General features: G+C 47.2%; 1 protein-coding gene across 3 annotated transcripts in view; it reads left to right on the top strand.

Moving 5' to 3' along the window:
- The window catches only part of csmd2 (CUB and Sushi multiple domains 2), a 261,987-nt gene that overhangs the window by 176,812 nt on the left and 64,550 nt on the right, over positions 1 to 20,625 (top strand). For all 3 annotated transcript variants that reach the window (XM_023832148.2, XM_023832149.2, XM_072705512.1), the window contains 11 exons: positions 839 to 965; positions 7,686 to 7,888; positions 9,657 to 9,848; positions 11,119 to 11,257; positions 11,627 to 11,814; positions 13,651 to 13,845; positions 14,239 to 14,355; positions 14,960 to 15,073; positions 17,622 to 17,717; positions 18,197 to 18,400; positions 18,615 to 18,739. In XM_023832148.2, the coding sequence (XP_023687916.2) occupies positions 839 to 965; positions 7,686 to 7,888; positions 9,657 to 9,848; positions 11,119 to 11,257; positions 11,627 to 11,814; positions 13,651 to 13,845; positions 14,239 to 14,355; positions 14,960 to 15,073; positions 17,622 to 17,717; positions 18,197 to 18,400; positions 18,615 to 18,739 (1,700 nt within the window). The remainder of the gene's footprint in view (positions 1 to 838; positions 966 to 7,685; positions 7,889 to 9,656; positions 9,849 to 11,118; positions 11,258 to 11,626; positions 11,815 to 13,650; positions 13,846 to 14,238; positions 14,356 to 14,959; positions 15,074 to 17,621; positions 17,718 to 18,196; positions 18,401 to 18,614; positions 18,740 to 20,625) is intronic.

The following is a 20,625-nucleotide window of genomic DNA, read 5'->3' on the forward strand; positions in this document are numbered from 1 at the left end:
CTCGGAGTGAAAATACGAGAGTGTGATGTGGTGATGTGCTTCCTGGCATACCTTGGAGTGAAATTGCACAGGGGTGATGTGGCAGCATGCTTCCTGGTGTACCTTGGAGTGAAAATGTATGAGGGCGTTAAGTGGCGGTGTTCTCGCTCCCTCTCGCTGCTTGCCAGTGACTCACTCCCGACTCATTTGGTGAGACACAGAGAGGTGATGAATCTCCGCACCTCCGGCATTTCGCTGAGACAAGGTCAGCGGCAAGTCAGGTCTGTGTCTCCCATGTAACATTCCCTCTAGGCCATGCCGGGGTGGGGGTGAGCGGGGCGGCGCGGCCACCCACCCATATCACCAGTATTCAGTGGCGGCATCTTTCTTCTCAAGCTGTGTTTAGTTCCTGCGTGATTTCTGTAGGTGTTAAGCCTTAAAGTACCATCCGTGTGAAGGCAGGAAGGCACCATATGCTGTTTCCGGTGGGGTGCTGCACACTGATCGCTGATCAAAGTCAGTATCAGAATCAGCTTCATTCCCCATGGACGGCCCCAGTACGAGGGATTTGTTTGGGTCACATTCAAGTAAAATTACAAAAATAACATAACATACAGTGATAACCATCCAGCAATGTAGAGCACAAAAAAGTAAGCAAAACAAAACATTTGGTTTAGGTACAATGGGACAAACCAGCCAGAACAGCCCAGTGCAGAAATTATAATATTTAAGAAAAATATATATAATGAATGAGTAATGAGGAAGATGGGACAATAGTGTGATTTTGTATGACATATGACCTGACAGCTTGATCCGTCCTGTCTGACTCCTCACTGACTGTCTCTGTCCCCCCCCCCAGCTGAGTGCGGAGGTTTCATCAAGGACGAGCCCACTGGACGGATACTCTCTCCCGGCTACCCGGCCCCCTACGACCACAACCTGAACTGCATGTGGACCATCGAGGCCGCGCCAGGGAGCACCATTGGGTCAGTATCCCCAGTGACCAGCTCTCCCAGTCTTCATCACTTCAGATATGGAGGAAGATCTGATTGTGGGAACCTCCGCGAGAGAGGAGGGGAATTTGAGTCGGTTTTAGTGCTACCTCTGAAGACACATTCCTATAAATTGTTTTCATGTTAAAAGCGCAGGGAAATTAGCAGTTATCCTCTTTATTGTAATTCTGTACTTCGCGACGATAATCATGACTTCCAGAGTAATTGTCCTCCTGGAATCTGTAGCAGAGCTTGGCAGCTTGGGTGAATCTCCCATGTGTCATTTCAGCCTGTAGTCATCTGGTCTCCACAACGTGCCCGTTCAGTGTCCGGACCTAATTCATACAAAGGGGATAACTTTTTCATTAGCAAATGATATGTTTTGAATCAGTGAGTGACAGGGAAAAGGGCCAGTCAGCTTTCACCTCTGGACCCACCCCTGTATATGCCCCCACACCTGTTACATAGATTGAGTACAGATAATCTGCAGTAGTCGTAATTAGCATGTTCCTGAAGCACAGGGTACAGTTATCCATGTCTGCTTCACTGAAACTGCTGGTTCAGTTTATTTCATGCTCAGCTGTGTACTCCCAGGTAATTTACTGCTACCTGAGTGCAGAGAGGCTGCCATTTTTTGGTGTCTCTATTGTCACTTCCTGTAACCAACCGAGGGGTGTGTTCTGGGCTCTGAAATCCGGCGCCGCTTGAAGTGCCATCAGATGCTTAGGTGCTGTCAGCTGCAATCTTTGTAAGAGAAAACAAAAATACAGAGACAGAAAGAGAAATGCCCCCCCCAACGGTTCTTTAATGGGAAGGGATGACAAGGCAGGGAGTGGGCCTTTGTTTTCCTTGGAGTTTTGCTGGACACAAATGTGTCACTGCAGGAATGACAGAGCAGACCAGCAATGAGTAGGGACAGGAAAATGTCTGTGTGTGTGTGTGTGTGAGAGAGAGAGAGAGAGAGAGAGAATGCTACAGTACACCAATGTAAAATAAGGATTCCTTCTGAATCTGAAGACTGGGGAAACCAAGTCCATACTCTAATTCTGCAGACAGCTATTGTTTTTAGAAGTTTTTCTTTTCCATGATTATTTTTATTACTCTATAATCACAGTGTCCTACAAGGACAGAGTCTTATAAATGGAAAATTGCAGCATTTGTGAGACAAACTGGTAAGACAGCCAGATGGTCTCTTAATGTTTTACAATCGCCCGTTTCATTCGGTGAATGACTAGAAGCTGATCTGTCCATATGAGCTGCATCTGAGTCAGGCAGACGGTGCGGAAGATGGCTGACATTCTAGAACTTTCTTGCCCATGATGCGGGGGGATAAAGTGAAGAGTAAACAGCAGGTCAGCCCGGGGGAGGATGACCACACAGGCCCAGCGGAGAGCAGAAGCTGGAGAGCCGGGTCCGAAAGGCAGCCGAGTTCACAGAGGATGAGCTGGAAGTCGAGGGCGGGACTTGGGAGGGGGGAGTGTGCTGCTGGTGTCCTTGGGGGGGGGGGGCATTGGCCGTTCTCTCGGGGCGGGGAGGGGCGACGGTGCGCCTGCATTATGGATGCAGGTTAACCAAAAAATATATCCCGCAGTCTGCTTTCCGTAGCGAGGGTCGTGGGGGTTAACTCGAAAATTTTCTCCCACTCCTCTTGCCCCCTGTGTACATAAGCCCAGAGTGAGACGTGCCTATGTACCCCTTTGATCACATCTTGTGTAATCAATTATTAATGATCATCTGCAATGCATAAGTCCGAGGTGGCCAGGCCGTGGTGCGTGGGAGGGAGGGGGGCCTTTGGCGTCATCGTGGCATCCTGGGGTACCCCGCCGCAGGACTGCGTGTGCTGACATCTCCACCACCCCCACAAGCAGTGGCGATAATTACCCCATACGCTCGTCAGCCGCTCTGCAGGTAGGAGGCTTTATTTCCGGGCTCCATGGATTAGATGTTCCATAAGCTCCAACCCTCCCCCCCCCCTTCCCCAGTCTTGCTGGATTGGCTCATTGGTAGAGCAGTGGAGAAAGCTCCAGAATTAACACATCTCTGCCCCCCCCGAACCTCAGCCCCCCCCCCCCCCCCCCGTTCATGTGTTTATTTTGAGCTTCTAAAAACAGAGCCAGCTCTCTGTGTGCCGAGCACAGGCCGCTGTTGTTATTTAGCCGAATGACAGAGGATGGGAAGTGTGTCTCGGAGTGAGCAGTGAGAGCACTCAAGGGTCATTGATCCACCCAAAAAAAAAATGCAGCAAGGCCAAGGAGGGCAGACTTGTTCATGTGACTCCAGGTGGACCATGTGACTCCAGGCGGACCATGTGACACCAGGAGGGTGAGCGGAACCTGGGTCTATTACAGCTCTCCACTCTCAATCATGATTTAATGCACAGTGTGTGTTTTTATTCAAAACTGCATGTATTTTATCTGATAGTAAAATACATTTTTTGGCCCTTGTAGGGCCTTTAAAAAAGTAATTTTGCAGCACCTACTTGTCTGGTAGGTACAATTTATAGGAATGTGTCTTCAGAGGTAGCACTAAAACCATCTGAAATGCTCCTCCTCTCTTGCGTGGGCCCCACGATCAGAGGTGTCTCTGTTTCTCCTTGCGTGCTGTCCAAACCCGCTCCCCCTTCCTCCCAAGGGACCACTTTGCGTGGTGTAGGAATTGATGGGTCCTGCAGATCGGGCCTGTATGGATTTACTGAGGAGGGAGCGTGGATCTGCTGAATCAGGCCATGGAGAGCTCTTTATAAAAAGCCATTCTGAAACAAAGTGTATTTAGATGACTATCAATAATGGAGCCACTGTGGGTCAGTGACTGTAAAGCCCCCTCCTTCCTGCTTTATCTGAGAAATGCTGTTCATTTAAAACTTCTCTTCATTTAGTTCATGGGTGGATCCGCTCGCTGGTGTTCCTTGTTGGATGCTTGGGTTCAAACTTGGACGTCTTAATCAGAATGAGGCTGTGTAGGTAGGAGGAGCCTGAGGAATGTGCTTCACGCTTTTCTCGTCGTTCCTGTTGTAGCTGCACGGTTCCCAAGGGCAGGATCCACTGTCGCTCGTGTGTATTCCCTGTTTGTCACTTACAGCCTTTGCCACTATATCCCTGCATTTTCTCATCTATGTATCACTCCTTGCTAGTGCTGGTGCCTTAGCCCCCCAACCCCCCAGTCCCCCCCCCCCCCCAAAAAAAAAATTAAATAAAATCACGTAAAGATGGTAAAAATGAACGATTACCACATATTGTGTGAGCACAGCTGAGGTGTTTTTGGCTTTCTGTGCTCTGCTGCTGCTTGATAACTGTCACCCCCCCCATCCCCGGTCAACGACTTACTGTTGCTGCTCTCTCTCTCCCCCCGATGGCATCTCAGTAATGTCACTGCTGTCCCCCAACCCTCCCAAGTTGAAATCTTGGGCCCGGCTGTCAGATTTTGGCTCCGACACTGGTCTCCGAACCCCCCCCCACATACACACACACACAAGCAGTACTCTAGCATCTGTCTGGCCTTGCTGATTTTTTCTGGTGCATGGGGGGCCAGAGTGCGCCTCAGAATGCCGGAAGGTGGCACGCGGGGCTGGCTGGTGCCGGATACAGGAGAACTGGCCATTCCCCATTGCAGCCGCACAGCGAGGCTGCATCGCATTTTGAGCGTGTTGCATCACCCTTCACTCTGCTCCGCTCGCTTTTTTGTTCTATTTTTCATGGCCGCGTTTGCACCGCACAGTCCGCTGCAGGGCACAGCGGGGCTCCGTGTGATACAGGCAGCGTGATGTCCCTCTCTATTTGTCGGCCGTTGCCGGCGGCGTGGTCCGGTGGGCGGGGCTTATTCCGGGCGTGCACGACTCACCTCCCGTTTAAAATGCAAATCTGAGAGTCGCTCCACTTCCACCGCCGCCGTCACCCAGGTCCGCCCCCGTCCGCGGCCGGGGGAATATCGCGATCCGTTTGAAGCTGTGAGAAGGGGCTGAGAGTATAGGAGGGGATGAAAGGAAAGCGGGTGGGGGTGGGCGTGGGGGCGGGGGGATTAATTTAGTGAGCCTGGAGCCTGCATGATGAAAAGGGGCCCATGTGCCTTCCCCAGGTCTGAGAGGCTGCCTGCTCGCCAGCATGTCTAAGTGGCGCCTTGGTTACCATAGATATAAGCCAGTATCCCTTTAAACCATCCTTTTAAAAATATCCATTATCCAACAGCTTGTCCTGGACACGATCCTGAGGCGTGCGGATGAAATATCAGGTGTTTAGGAAACAGACATATATTTGAGGAGACAAAAGTTACTACCACTTACCTCAAAGATGGGCGGAAAAAGGATCATAAATATTCCAGAAACTTTTAAGGAAAGATGCTAAATATAAGCGTCGGTGTGTGGTTCAGAAGATTAGGCGTCTTTGCCTGTGATCAGAAGGTTGTTGGTTTGAATACCATCTTGAATACTCTAATGTTCTTTGGGCCCTTGAGCAAGGCCCTTAACCTTCCCCCTAAAATGCTTCCGGGGAGTGGCGGGGGAGGGGCAGATAAATAGCTGACCTAGAGTTGGGCGATATGGCCTAAAAATAAAATCTCCGATTTTTTTCACAATAAATCCGATTTTCTATTTTAATCGATTTCCCCCTCCCCTACTCAAATTGAAACTACAGATGACAAATAATTGGTTAAAAACAAGTTTTAACTTTATTTATTTTACTTTAGAGTTGAGGTGCAATCTGACAAGCCAAAAAAGATGTTTGTGAGATGGCAGACCACGCCATTGTAAACACTTTTAGAAACTTGTAAAAACTTTTAGCATGTTAATGAATCCCGGCGTTTCCACAGTATGTATGGGCACCATGTCTTTTGCAATATACTTTGCGACAGCTTTTGTTATCGCCTTCCACCGTGCCCCATTCTTGTCACATGGCACACAGTTCGAAAACGTGTCAGGGACGGTTGCTTGCTTAACTTTGGATGTTGTGCTGGTGCTGCGGCTATTTTCATTTCGCTGGGAGCTGCACTTCTCCCACTCCGCTGTGTGCCTCTGCTTTAGGTGCTGGAATAAATTTCTCGTGCTGCTTCCTTTGGTTGCAACAGTTTTTGAACAGACTTTGCAATGAGGACTTGTTTGGTCTGTGTCCGACGGCGCAAAACCGAACCATTGCCATGTTGTTTGTGAATCCGCTACAGTGTTTGGGTGCGCCGCGCTAAATTATCCCGTGAAGAACTGTGCGTCACATTAGTTCCGCTTTTGGCGCTCGCGTATAAAATAAGTAATAAAATCTATTTTCATAAAAACACATCGTTCTGAACTGTAAATTCGAAATAATCAATAAAATCGATTAATCACCCACCTCTAAGCTGACCCTGTGCTTGGATCGCATATCTTATCTATATGTATGTGTGTTTGTCTTACAAAGGACAGGAAGATGGGTTATGTGAGATAATGCCTCTCAATGTACCTGTACACATTTCATATTTTGATTCACTATTTAAATTTTTTTTTTTTGTGACAAAATCAGTAATCGATAATTGGTCACGTCAATGTGGGGAATCTCAGCTAATCACTTGTCAGTTGTTTAATTTGGGATGCTGTGGTCAAGTCCTCTGCATGTCGACTCTGCATGTTATTAGTGAGACCCGTGTTCTGTCTGTCGTCACAATGATTGGTGACAGGTGTTTCACCTGCACTTCTCTGTAATGGTGCGACAAATGTCGCTTTGAAACCCATAACGAGTCTGAGGCTCTATGTGAAGTCACTTGCTGCCAATTTTAACATAATTGCAACCAATGAAGTAAAGAAATAACTTGATATGATAATTCTACCATCTGCAGGTTCCAAAGCGTCATTTTTTTCTCACTGCTATCATTAAGGTCTCAGCGAATGGGAGAGTAAATGAGACAGCAAGCCGGCGAGTCTGTGGCCATTCTGCACGAGAGCCGCTGGCTTTCAGGTCACCATAGAGATACACCATTTGCTGTCTCGAAAAAGATGTTTGGACACTAGCTATTACTGATGTGCCGTACTTACGGACCAATTCTGAAAACGACTCTGAGCGTGAGTGAACCCATGTGTGCGGAGTAGCCAGTCTCATAAAAAGTCAGGTATGATGGAGGATCCAGAGCTTGTGGAGTGTAGACAGCCCGTTGTTGCTGAGAATACAGCATGGTGCAGCCTCTCGGCGTGACGGATAATAACTGTGGAAAGTGATCTCATGGACCATCCGTGGTTATCAGTCTGGCGGTGTACAGTCCTGTCTAGTGGAGAATGTATTATCACATATGGACAGTCCATAGCCATAGGTAACCTGCCCCATGCAGACTCCTTTGCTCATCTGGCTTTCCTTCTTTCTTTCTTTCTTTCTCTGTTCTCTCTCTCTCTCTCTCTCTCTCTCTCACACTCTCTCTCTCAGTTCTCCAGTTTACCCCTGCAGTCTAAAAAATATGTTGAGGATAATTGGTGTTACCAAATTGTGTGTGTGTGTGTGTGTGTGTGTATACGCGTGCCTTGTGATGGGTTGGTGCCCCATCCAGGGTCGTTCCCTGCCTTGCACCCATAGCCTCCAGGATAGACTCTGCCCCCCCTACGACCCTGAAGGGGACATGCGGTTACAGAAAGTGAATGGACTGCTGGATGTATGATCATTGCAGTATCCAGCACATCTCAGGCTGTCACTCCTGTCTGTCTCTCCTTGCCTGCCCATGGCCGTGTCTGCTGCTCCCTTGACCCTCCCTCCTGTTCACCTTGCTCCTCAGTCTCCACTTCCTGGTGTTCCACACGGAGGAGGTGCATGACGTGCTGCGCATTTGGGACGGCGCCCAGGAGGGCGGGATCCTGATGAGGGAGCTGAGTGGCTCCGCCCTGCCGGTCGATGCCCACAGCACCTTCAACTCGGTGACCTTGCAGTTCACCACCGACTTCTTCACCAGCAAGCAGGGCTTCGCTTTGCAGTTCTCCGGTACGGAGGCATGTCACCACATCTCCATTCGTGCATCTGTATGTGCGAGTCGACGGCTGTATAGCTATAGAGAGATGCACGCATGCTCATTTCCATTTCAGCTGCACAAATGTCAGACTCAATAGGAAGTCTCTGCAAAACTAGAGCTTAAAATGTGTGTCACTGTTTGTCTGTGTTTGTGTTTGTATGTGTGTGTGTTTCGGAGATGGATGGGTAAGTGTGGGACTGCCTAAGCACACATCTGCATAGGGGCATTTGTGCATGTTCGGTGTAACGCGACAATGTAAACAAGTCGCAGGATAATGAGCAGAAGATAATGCAATACAGACAGTCACATTAGTAGTAAATCTTCACTGATATCCTTTCATATTAATGAAAGAAAGCTGCTAAAATGGAATCTGGGAGCTTTCAAAAATACAAGGTAGAACAAATTCCCAGCAATGGCTTCTGAGCAATTAAGTCAGATAGAATTAAGCTACTCTTGTGCATAACCAAAGGAAAGAAAAAGAAGAATTTCTTGGTTGAACTAAGAAAAGTCTTTTCTTGATCTTGAGCGCTCTCCCTCTGTGGGGAAGGGTTACCCAGCTCGGCCAGGGTTGGCGCACTGCCCCTGTATTCAGGGGTGAATTCGCGAGCACCCAGCCCAGTCTCACCAGATGATACCTGCCTCACACCATGCAGATCTCAGACTGTCCCCAAACCCAGCCCTTCCTGAGCCACACCGCCCCACAAGCCATTTCTAAGCTTTGTTCCAGACAGGGATTTGTTTGTTTTCTTACATACGCTGATGAATATTAAAGTAAGTTTCATCTGCTTCTGCATCTATTATACAGGAACCGACAAGCTGAATTTGATTTCACTTGCTCAAACACCAGAATTTATCTCTGACAGTGTGGATGGTTGTCATTTTTAATGTATTTGTCCATATTTTAGTCAGCATATAAAATGTCTGTAAATGACAACCATCAAATTTAATTATTCCATTTTTAATTCAGGCAATTATGACAACGTTGAGTAAGATTACAGTAGGTGGAGGTTACCTGTGCGTCAGTAACTTGAATGTCACCTGCCAGGTAGTGACGGTCTGTTACCCCCCCCCCATTCCCCACTGACGGATCTGTTTATGGCATGTGCTCTAAATTAAAGTGCTCTCCTCTGCGTTTCAGCAGATCTCGGATTGCTAAGCTGCTCTGTATACTGACAATTATATCCATTTATTTTACTCTCCACTGCATGGGGCTGCTCTGTCGCAGTCCTCCAAGTCTCATCTCCGTGGGGTGTAAGCTCTCAGTCTGGTGGGACGTCATCTGCTCACCATAAGCGTGCTTTCAGCTATGGATCCGAGTCAGACGAGCACCTTCAATAAAAATAAAATAATAAATAAAATACCTTAAATTAAAGTCACTGCATTATACATAGGATGATATTTTTTTATAATTAATATAAGTATCAGAATCAACATATACCTAAAATATGTTTCCCAGGAACAAAAGGATATTGAGAGCTGGTGAATAGCCATTCTCTCCATGTTCTATATGTGATACATTGTTACATCTGTTGCTTTTATCCAAAGTGACTTACAGTAGGGAGAAGGGTTACATTTTAGGTGCGGCCTGGGATTTAACCTTGATGGGGGTCGCAGAATGTGCCGTTTGTTGAGCTACAGGAGCTGAGCAGTATGTTCTGGAGGTGTGTTTCAGTGTTACACAGCAGGTAGGTGTGGCTGTGTGTGGCTCCTTTATAAAGACTAGCCACTTTGTCTCTCCAGTCTCTACCGCTACTTCGTGTAATGACCCGGGCACACCGACTAACGGAACACGCAGCGGGGACAGCCGGGAACCAGGGGACCACGTGCTGTTCCAGTGTGATCCCGGATACGTCCTGCAGGGGGCGAACAAGATCACCTGCACGGAAATCAACAGCCGCTTCTTCTGGCAGCCCGACCCTCCGACTTGCTCAGGTGACATTCTGCTTGTCTCCGTGTCACCGTCTGCCCCAGCTTGAGACCGTATTTCACTGGCACATCTCCTCGTGAGGTCGTCATCCGGTTAAAAGTCACATTCATTCACAGAAATGTCAATAACTAATATATTTGCACAGCTCTGGATTAACTTGGATCTTAAGTGCTGCCTTATAGTACATTTGGTGTCTGATTTGCACCCATAAAATCAGTCTGGATTAATTGACTCCTTGATAATTATTGCAATAATGCTTGGAGAGCACACCCCAAGGACAAGGAGGTCAGAGGACTAAGAAAAAGTGGGGCAGCCCTTTTTTAAGAAAAAAATTCTATAGTATTACTGGTCATACTTTTAGTGTAGTGTAGTCTAGAGTCTTATTTTTAGTAGACATGTTAAAGAAACATTCTTAGTTATACAGTATTAATTAAATGTCACTATAATGTTGGTATTTCTCTGCATTTTAAACAAAAGATTATAATTTATCAAGCCTGGATTTAATTAAAAAAGTATTTGATAAACTGAACTCAACTCGGTGTGAAAGCGGTCTGCATTTTTGAAATTCTCGTGAAGAACAATTATTCTAAAATCGCAATTAGCCCACTCGTTTTGTTAGGGGTTCAGCTAATTTATTTAAAGGCTTAGCTGTACGATAAAAGCAAAAATTCTCCGGGCTGTGGCGGAGAGGTGAAAAGGCAGCGGTGGGTGCAGATCAGGCTCTGAGCGCGTGAGCATGCAGGAATAGCACTTTCTGCACTACAGCATTTAACCTTCACTAGCTGCAGTGCTAACGATGAATGAATGACTGGATGAATGAATGAAAGGGTACTTTAACGCTGCCGGCACTTTGTTCTAGAAACAGGGACTTACGCTGCAGGAACTCCGCCTGACTGTAGTTCCTATTAAAAGTCTCTCATGCTTATTTACCATAAAGCACGTTGGGATCCGTACAGACCACCGGATGGGCTAACCTGTTGGCCACACCAACACCTCTTCACCAAATAATCTGCAACATCTCTTAATTTGGCTTTAAATTCTATATAAAATAAAGATTGAGAATGTTTAATTATTAGGATAGAACATCAGTAGGCTTCCTGGAGCTTCAGCAAGAGATCTTCGAGGTCCATGTCCTTCAGCACCACGACCCTCGGCTCTCACAGCTAGAGCTGTTGCCTGATGGTCCTTTGTCTCCCGTTCGTCTGTTGCTGGCACTTGGAGAAACTCCTTGCAAGTCCCTGCTTGTGTGGTGCTGACGTCTCCGTGTCGCTGCAGCGCCCTGTGGCGGGAACCTGACAGGCCCAGGGGGCATGATCCTCTCCCCGGAGTACCCCGAGCCATACCCACACGGACGCGAGTGTGACTGGACGGTGACAGTCACTTCGGATTACGTCATCGCTCTCACCTTCACCCAGTAAGCTTCGCATTACACACGGCTGTTTTCCTGTCAGTCATGTACCTTCAGGTCTAAATAATTCTATTATAAGTTGTGTCTATCAAAGGACAAAAGGCCCTGATATATACTGGAATCCAGTTCAACATGTCCCCTGCATCATCACCTCTGTATTTAGGGATAGACTTCAGGCCATTTGTAAGCATGTATTGCTTTGGTAGTTATGGAAATAGGATTGCACTGGTGTTCGATTTGTTTGGCTTTGTATGTTCAGACATTTTGTTCCCTATATTATGTCTAAAGTTACATGAAAGTAATAAATGAATTTCCACACGGTCGGACATTGCTCTGCAGGCATGCTAAGGCCTGGATATGCTGCTCGTTTGCCAGGTTCAGTCTGGAGCCAAGTTACGACTTCCTGCACATCTACGACGGGCCGGACTCGCTGAGCCCCCTGCTGGGCAGCTTTTACGGCACCGACGTGCCGGACCGCATCGAGAGCAGCTCCAACACCCTCTTCCTGGCCTTCCGCAGCGACGCGTCTCTCAGCAGCAACGGCTTCGTGCTGCAGTACACAGGTGGGGCGGCACCGCTGAGGCGGGGGGGGGGGGTCTCGCGTCAGGCTGAGTGAGGTGCTTAGAGGGCCTGTCTCTGCCCTCGAGATTTATCACACCGCTTCTGTTCTGGGAGGGATGGTGGGGGGAGGGGGGGTATTTTCTCTATTTTAGGATGCATTGCTGATGCACACAATAGTACGCAGATAAGGAAAAGTGAGAGTGAAAATCCGGTTTTTGCACACTGTGCTGTTTTGTTAATTGTTAGTCTTGTTATTTGAATCTATTTATATTGTGCCTGTAATAGCCTGGGTGTATGTATGTGCTGCTGTAATTTCTGCAGTCTATCTATCTATCTATCTGTCTGTCTATCTATCTATCTGTCTGTCTGTCTGTCATCATACAGGTATACAGATGTGTGTACGCATACTTACCATTGAAATAATATTACAAATGCATATGAAAATCTTCAAAGCTATAATTGTTTCTTCTTCATATCCGTGGCTATTAAACGAGGCCATTACTTACCAAAGAGCATAAAAAGGTATCACAGCGCAAGGCTGCACCCCGTCTCTCAAAGCAGCGTGTTCCATTTAGCTACGGGTCAGCCTGGACGACTTCAGGCGCAGCCGCCTTCTCATCAGCAGCTCGGCGAATGGGAACCGCAGCGAAAGGTCGGCTGTTAGCCAATGAACAATGAAACAGGCAATTTGGCCAAGCTAATTGCAAAGCATGAGAATTGGGAAGGTTGCCAGATATTTCTCTTTAAGGATCAATTGTATGCATTAAGTCCCATCAATGTTTCCTCCCCTATTAATTGTGTGTCCAGTCAATGTGATTTTTAAGATGGTCAATTACCGAGAATCAAAATGAGGAGTGTAACTCATAGTCTGTCTGAACTGGTCCCAGTTTGTCCGACTATGGCGTCACTCTTGTGCTTTTCCTATGTGACATGCCCCCTAACACTGCTAGAACAATGTGGTTTATAAAGCATGGAGCTGCCACAGAGCTTGGATGGACTCGGGGGAGGAGTCTGCTTACCAAGGCCCAAGCAAAGGTCTCGTTTATCTGCCGCCATTCCTTCCTGCTAAAACACCATCTATCTTTGCACCACCTCTTGTGCAAATGTAAACGTTGCTAAGTGGAGGTCCGCTGTCGTGTCCGTCTTGCACTGGATCGAGCAGACGGACTCACCTTTGCCAGAATGTTCCTCGGGTCTGGGAGGAGGAGAAGTCGAAAAGGAGGGGTGATGTCACTCCTAAGGGGCTCCAGGCTGTTTTCAGAGACACCATCTGCTGTGCGCTTTATAGGGGGGAAACGGGGCTTTCACAGTGCACCCATCCTGGCTCTCAAACCTGGAGCCAGCCCCAGTCAACCGTAGAAGGCCAGCATATCTCATGGTCATTAGTGTAATCGGCAAGGCGCGTGCTCTCTGCCCTGCCCGGGGCCCGGCCCTACAGCTTCTCACCTGGCATCTGTTTAAATTGTCCTGTTTACCCCACAATTAGCTAAAAAACTGGCCCAAAAAGTGAGATTGCTTCCTTTTTCGAGATAGGGCCATATTTTCTACAGGTTCTTTTACAGGCTTTTGAAGTGGGTGGTAAAATAGTTTGAAAGGGCGTTGAGTGCTTTTTATCCATCTTCCAAAGTGCTTATCCAGGTGTTCCTTGCTTTTTAATAATCTATTTATGCATGATCACCTTGGTCTCGGGATTTATTGATATATTGATTTTTAAAATAAGTATTAATATTTGTTTCACTTAGATTTCCCTTGATTTATGGAAGGATTTTTCTCTTAAGCCTTGAAAAAATGTAAGTAGAAACATATTTTCTGTAAGTAGTAAGATATTTCCTACACAGAAAACCCACGGGAATCCTGTTTCGAGCCCGGCCCGATCCGGAACGGGACGCGCGTCGGCACCGAGCTGAAGTTGGGCTCCACCATCACCTTCCACTGTGACAGTGGCTACACCATCAACGGAGATACCACTCTGACCTGTATCATGGGGGGTGACAGCAAGCCCACCTGGAACAAACCACGTCCAACTTGCACAGGTAAGGGTCCAGGGTACCAAATGGTGAGGGACTGCAGCACAAACAGCATTGTGGTGCAATTTACTTTTCTGAAGTGGATTAGAGACTTGCACCGGAGTCTTTACAAGACTCCTGTGTTCACATTTCTTGGGAGGTGAAGTATATTTATGTTGATGGTCGCCACAATGCAGCTCTTGGGTTGAACCTTATCTGCTCAGTTTTACTCTGCTGGCTGTTAAAAACACTGCAGTTTCTCTGACCACTGAACCGTATGTCTCTAAGAGCACTAAATCAAACAATAGATGTTGTTCAAGATCATCCAAGCAATGAAATGGATCTACTCTGGTGAAGAGGAAGAGGGGAAAAAACACTGAAGCCTTTGTCTTCTTCGCTGTTTGTGTGGCCCTGTTTCAGCTCCGTGTGGTGGGCAGTACACTGGACTGGAGGGGGTGGTTCTGTCCCCGGGCTACCCTGGTAACTACAGCAGTGGGAGGACCTGCCTATATTCCGTAGTCGTGCCAAAGGACTATGGTGAGCCAAACAAATGGGGGCGTCGGCCATTTAAGGTCTCCTAGGGGCGGGGTTGCCAGCGATGGACTCCTCGCCCATTTCTAATAATGCAGCACATACATTTATGAGCATGCTATGATTTTTCATTGAAGGTTATCATATGAATCAGTGATTGTAGGTGCCTCTTGTCTTGGCACAGTCTGGAGCTGAGCACACAGAGAATGTGGTAACGAGGAAGACTTTAAACTCATGTGCTTGGGCGTCCACATCGCTGTTTCGTCCAGGATCTCATCCAGGAATCACTTTAAACTGTCCGATGGCTCCACTGAGTCTAGAAATGAAGGGATTTGTCTGGAGCCTGTAATGCTGAGTCACTCCATTCCTGGAATTTAAATCGAATAACAGAGACAAAAAAAAATGATGACTGTTCTTATGATGGCCTTTGCAATCTTCAAAGAATCTGGTCAAAAAATATTTTGTTTCTCCCGGTGTGCCTGTGAAAGTGGCAGAGGCGCTGGACCTGCAACGTCTTCTGAGAGCGATTACAGCCGATGACCTGGCAGAAAAACTGCAGGACTGTGACTGTGAAGAGCTGTGGGCACTGACCCCGTCTCTCTGTCCCCAGTGGTGTTTGGCCAGTTCGCATTCTTCCAGACGGCCCTGAATGATGTCGTGGAGGTGTACGACGGGGCCACCCAGCACGCCCGCATCCTGAGCTCCCTCTCAGGAGCGCACACAGGTGAGGGAGACCACCGGGCCAAGCCGCAGTCAAGGCACGTCGCACTCAGGAGTCCAGGTCCGGGGCCACCTGCCTAGATGCGTTACCTGTGTCTCCGGAGCCCGCGCGGTCAGATAAGCGTGCATATCCGGACACACCTGTGCAGCACTGTCTTGTTCTCTCTGCAGGTGCACTAATCCCTTTTCAACCAGGACTTATGTCTTCCTCGTTTCAGAAGATAAAAAAAAACAAGAATAAGCATCATAAGACATTCCTGACCAAACTTTTTCCTTCTCTGTGTGTTTATAGTCAAAGGCCTGAAAAGCTACAAATTTCATATAATTTTCCAGCAAGCCACCACAAGCACATTAGGTGTTAGTCTGGGGAGATATCAAATTGTGATTTATCTGGGTGCCTTTCTAGTGACTAGCCAAGGAAAGGCTAAATGGCAAGCAGAGGTGAAGAGAGACACGATGTAAGGCAAAATCATCTCTGGGAATCTGAAATGGGGAACGGCAGAAGCATTAACCATCATTCAGGAAAAGGTCCGATCTGATACACTTCTCTTTCACGGTAGTTATTGTAGTCCTGACAGGTAAAGAAGTAAATTAATCTGTCTGTCGCCTTGTTGAATCACTGTACAGAAATTCTTCTCAGTTGGCTAGAAATCTTGTTACATGGTTTACTTACCCACAGTTCACCTTGTCCTAATCATAGCTGCAAGGAGAATTCTTTATCTTCATTTACTAAATGAAATCCATAAATAATTCCAGCAGCTGTTTGTTTGGGGCGTTGTGTTAAAACCAAATGTAATAATCAATCGATCTGGTCCTGCATCAGCATGCGGTAGAAAATTGTAAAGCCGTCATGCTATAAAGGCTACTTTATGAAAGCAGTGAGCCACATGCTGCCCCATCGCTCCACAAGCACTCACAAGCCAGTGGACGGCTCCATTACATTTGCTGCCTTTTGAAGGTGAGACGATACGATTTACTGCCGTTTCATTAAGCGATGTGATCATTCCCTCGTTCTGCCGAGATACCGACATCACGCAGAAGTGATATACATGCATGTGATGATATTTATGTGGCTTCCATGTACTCCGTTCGGTTAACCGTAAACCCAGTGATCTAGGATTCAGGTTCATAGAGATGTCTGTTATTTTCTCCCTGTGTTTTATGGCGAGAGTCTTCTCATAAGAAAACCTGCAGAGCACAATCTAGGGTTGACGTCTAGGTCTGAAAAGCCTTTTTATTACCACGGGGGTCAAAGTTTGGATTTAATTTCACTCGAGGATTGGATGTTGTCAGATGCTAATAAATTGGCGACGGGCGTGCAAGCACCAGAGGGATTATTGTCTATCATGATCCCGGCTCGATGCGCGCTCTCTAATGATGGCTGGCGGGGCCCCCGCTCCCATGGCAACAACAGCATTGCTCCTTGCGATCAGGAATGCGCCCACATCCATGGCATAGTTCTCCCGCCTGGCAGGCACCTTGTCAGCATTGAATCAAACCCACCCCCTCACCCCATCAGTAACCCCCCTCCACCAACACCACCACCTCTATCTGGGCCTCAGAAAACCCTCTGCAGATCGATGACATGCACTTCTGCATGACAGCCCATGTCGCTTTCTGAAATGCGGCATCCAGTTCTGCAGGTCAAAGGCTTGTTTTCTCGCCGAAATGCAGTGATGCCATTTGTGTCATGCACGGGGGCATGGAAATGCTGACTTTCAGACGGTGACTGCATTCCATCGCATTTTGATCCCCAGCTTGTTAACATCGCTCGGAAGTGTGGCTCCTCTCGGTTCGTCGTAACTGAAATGGAAATCAGTGGCTTATCCTCATTTGTTTTGTGGGGGATGTGTCCAAGATTATAGCATAGAGAAGGGAAAAAAGGATTAGCACACTTTTAAAAGATAAAAATAAGAATCTTGGCATTGTGAGAAAGCAGTCGGCAAAGCCTGTAGGGTCTGTGTTTTCAGAAGGATGCTGAAGGAGCTGACACTGAGGGTAATCACATATCCAAAAGATGGAGATAGAATCTGCATTGAACTCAAGGACCTAGAAGCTAGCCAAATGCAAATGTTGACTTAAAAAGCTGTAATTGACAGCGGTAAATACTTAGAATGTTGTTGAGTTGCCCCTTGAAGGAGACCAGTCCAATCTCATTACGTGACATTTTGGAAGCACTTGTCTAAGGTCGCTGTAAGTGCTACAGGCTGACATTTCCATGCATGTGTTTGAGGCCCATTTCAGTTTTTTCAGACACCATTACTGGTCATTTCTTGCATTTATGCTTTATTTTATTTTCATACTAAGTATGCGCTGCCATTAGTTTGACAACATTTTGACAAATTCCGATCACTAATCCACAAATGTGTGACTATCCAAAGCGCTGCCTACTTTATTCCATGTATGTGTTGGCTTTGAGCACAATGCTAGAGTTTTCCATAAATACTACCGCAGGGCAGAAGTTACAGAGAAGCTGTTCAGTGTCAGCTTAGACCTTTGCTCGCAAAATCTGCATTGTTTGCCTCTTCCTCCTCTTTATTGTAACCTCACAGGCGAATCCCTGCCGTTGGCCACTTCCAACCAGATACTCATCCGATTTAATGCGAAGGGCCAAGCCACATCCAAAGGATTCCATCTGGTGTACCAAGGTAAACGTCGAAAGTGTAAATAAAGTACTGTAGGTGGTTGTTCTGTGGCTGGTTTACGGCACTTCATCATTTTTGGCTTCTAGAAAGAGGACATGTGGTCTATAAGGCATGGTTTTGGAGTATAATGCACAAATTGAATAAACAGGTTTTATATTGTCTGGCTATCAATTGTACATCTAATTTAGCTGCAGGCCGCTGCCTCTTTGTGTCCTTCCGCTCTGGTGGAAGCAGATGATTCATTTAGCCATGCTGATTGTGCCTGCCCCCATTAATAAATGAATCAAACTGCCATTCAGTTTGTCCCCTGCACCAGACCAGTCCTACTCCCCTATCGCTCCGTAATAGATGACCGGCGGTTTAAGAGTGAGAGATAATTTCACCACTTCATTCATGGAGCCGTCCGCTTCCTAATTGAGAAAGATTGCACAGGCCTTGGTTAGGGTGCAGTCAGTGAGCTTCCTTCTCCCTTCTTTCGGCAGCCGTCCCCAGGACCAGCGCCACCCAGTGCAGCTCGGTGCCAGAGCCCCGGCACGGGAGGCGAGTGGGGAACAGTTTCTCGGTGGGTGCGGTGGTTCGCTTTGAGTGTGGCCCGGGCTACGCCTTAGAGGGAGCCAGTGCCATCGAGTGCCTGACGGTGCCCAACGCTTTAGCGCAGTGGAACAGCACGGTCCCCGGCTGCATCGGTACAGTATCCCAAGTGTATATGTCATGTGTGTTCCGAGGGAATTCTTATTGTACTGTTGCAGGGTTGCCACTGGCCACCTGTGTAAGTCAGCATAGTCATCAGAAGTTGGAGTAGAATGGAGAATCCTAGGAAGTGCGATTTTTCTGTATTTCTGTCCTGTGCCCCGTCGTTCATTCCTTATCGCCGCCTTGCTATTTCTGCTCTCGTCACAGTCCCCTGTGGTGGAAATTTGACCGAGCGGACTGGGACCATCCTCTCTCCCGGATTCCCCGAGCCGTACCTCAACAGCCTGAACTGTGTGTGGAAGATCACCGTCCCAGAGGGGTCGGGGATTCAGGTAGGGCTCGGTCCGCTCGCAGCGAGTGCCGCACACTGCCACCTCGGTTCCGGTCTCGCAGCATTTCCACTGGCACCTCCCCGTGTTCGTCCAGATGCCAGCTCGATTCAAAGCCTTGCATAGGTGGCATCCGCTTAGCGGGTGATCGCCTGGCTTCATTTGGAGGCCCGCGTGCCTGTGGAGCTCGGGACCCTGTGGCGGATGGATGATCGCTCACGCGGCCTGCGAATCCCCGCCAGCTCAGCCAGCGAGCGATGAGGCCAGCTGGTATTGGCTTTGGGGTCAGCCTGTAAACCTTTGGCCTGACGCTGGTACTCAGACACAACATCATACTGTAAAATATCAACAGCTCTTGCAGTTGCAGTGGATTTTAAAATATGATATTTCATTTGATAAAATGTAGTATGATAAGCGAGAGAGGTGTCAGCTGGTCTGCTTTAGCCAGTGCATTACCTAACTCACAGTGCATTACCTAACTCACAGTGCATTACCTAACTCACAGAAGCCTTATTATTCCATTACCATTCTGGTCCCTGCAAGTAAAATGCACAGCTGTGGATGTTATATCAGTTGTATATGTTGGTGTATAACTTAATTTCTGGTTCAAGGTATTTCATTTCTGTAGGCAGCGATTACAGTGTCAAAGAGAGAATCACAATGTTGCGGTGCTTGTTTTATTGGAATTTTCCTCGTCTTTATTTTAAAGCCAGAATATTCCCATGCAGTTGAGCTGAGAGGAAATCAGGAAATTGTCATCAGAACTTTGCTTTTATTGTCCCAGAGTAGCCATGATACCTGGTCTGAAAACAAAAACTATGCTACTGAAACCTGAGGAATTGAAATGTATTGTCTCAAACTAATGATGCAGCAAGATTCTTTTTTTTACATGCATCCTGGGAAATAATACAAATCAGTTTTAACACCCTTATTACCAGCCTTACTCTTGGCCATAATAGGGAAAATTATCACCACTGTCTGTCCTTGAGATAACAACATACATATTTATACTGCAGAGAAAGCAGTCGGTATGTTAAATAAGGGAGGTGGTTTATAGCAGAATAAGCTTGTATGGGGAAATATCCTTTGGGAAACATGTAAGTTTCAGTGGAATTCTGTCCTTGAAAACATCTGAAGCATTTCAGGACAGTAGAATTGTTCGGAGTCAGTTTGGCTGGTATATCGTTTTTCATACCATACAGTGTACAGTATTTTGACGGAGTCTTCCAAAGCAGTGCTATTCTGTTATCCACAGAGTGACATATTTTATGGTGGGAGACCACCCAAGATTGCCACCAAGATTTCAATATACCGCAGTGTACCCAAAATACCGCAGTGTACCCGAAATACTGCAGTGTACCCGAAATACTGCAGTGTACCCAAAATATCACAGTGTACCCGAAATACTGCAGTGTACCCAAAATATCGCAGGGTACCCGAAATACTGCAGTGTACCCGAAATATCGCAGGGTACCGGAATACTGCCCAAGCCTCGCTGAGAGGCAGATAGCAATCGATGACGGTAATCAGATCGGATGTTGCTTGGCACCTGAACCTCTTTCCAAAGTCCTCACTTCCGCTTCAGCTTGTTTTGCTGGACTGTGTTAAACGGTGAGGGTTTTGCACTCTGCCGTGTGTGTTTCGTGATCGCGGACAGCTTGGAGCATCGCTTCGCAAAGTCTCCCATCTGCTAAGGGACACACTACAAAGTTGTAGATGAAAGAGAGGGATTAATTCCCCCTTTTTTTAAGTTGTGAGCATGCATACAAGCGTACTGGATAGTTTTTGATCTGGAAGAGGGTGGCTGTCTTGCTCTATTGTACTAAGTCAGATCTTTGGAATTCCAGACCTAATTCCAAAGAGCACCGTATCTTGTAGATTGCCACGAA

The sequence above is a fragment of the Paramormyrops kingsleyae genome, chromosome 23 (assembly GCF_048594095.1).
Source record: "Paramormyrops kingsleyae isolate MSU_618 chromosome 23, PKINGS_0.4, whole genome shotgun sequence".
NCBI classification, from domain to species: domain Eukaryota; kingdom Metazoa; phylum Chordata; class Actinopteri; order Osteoglossiformes; family Mormyridae; genus Paramormyrops; species Paramormyrops kingsleyae.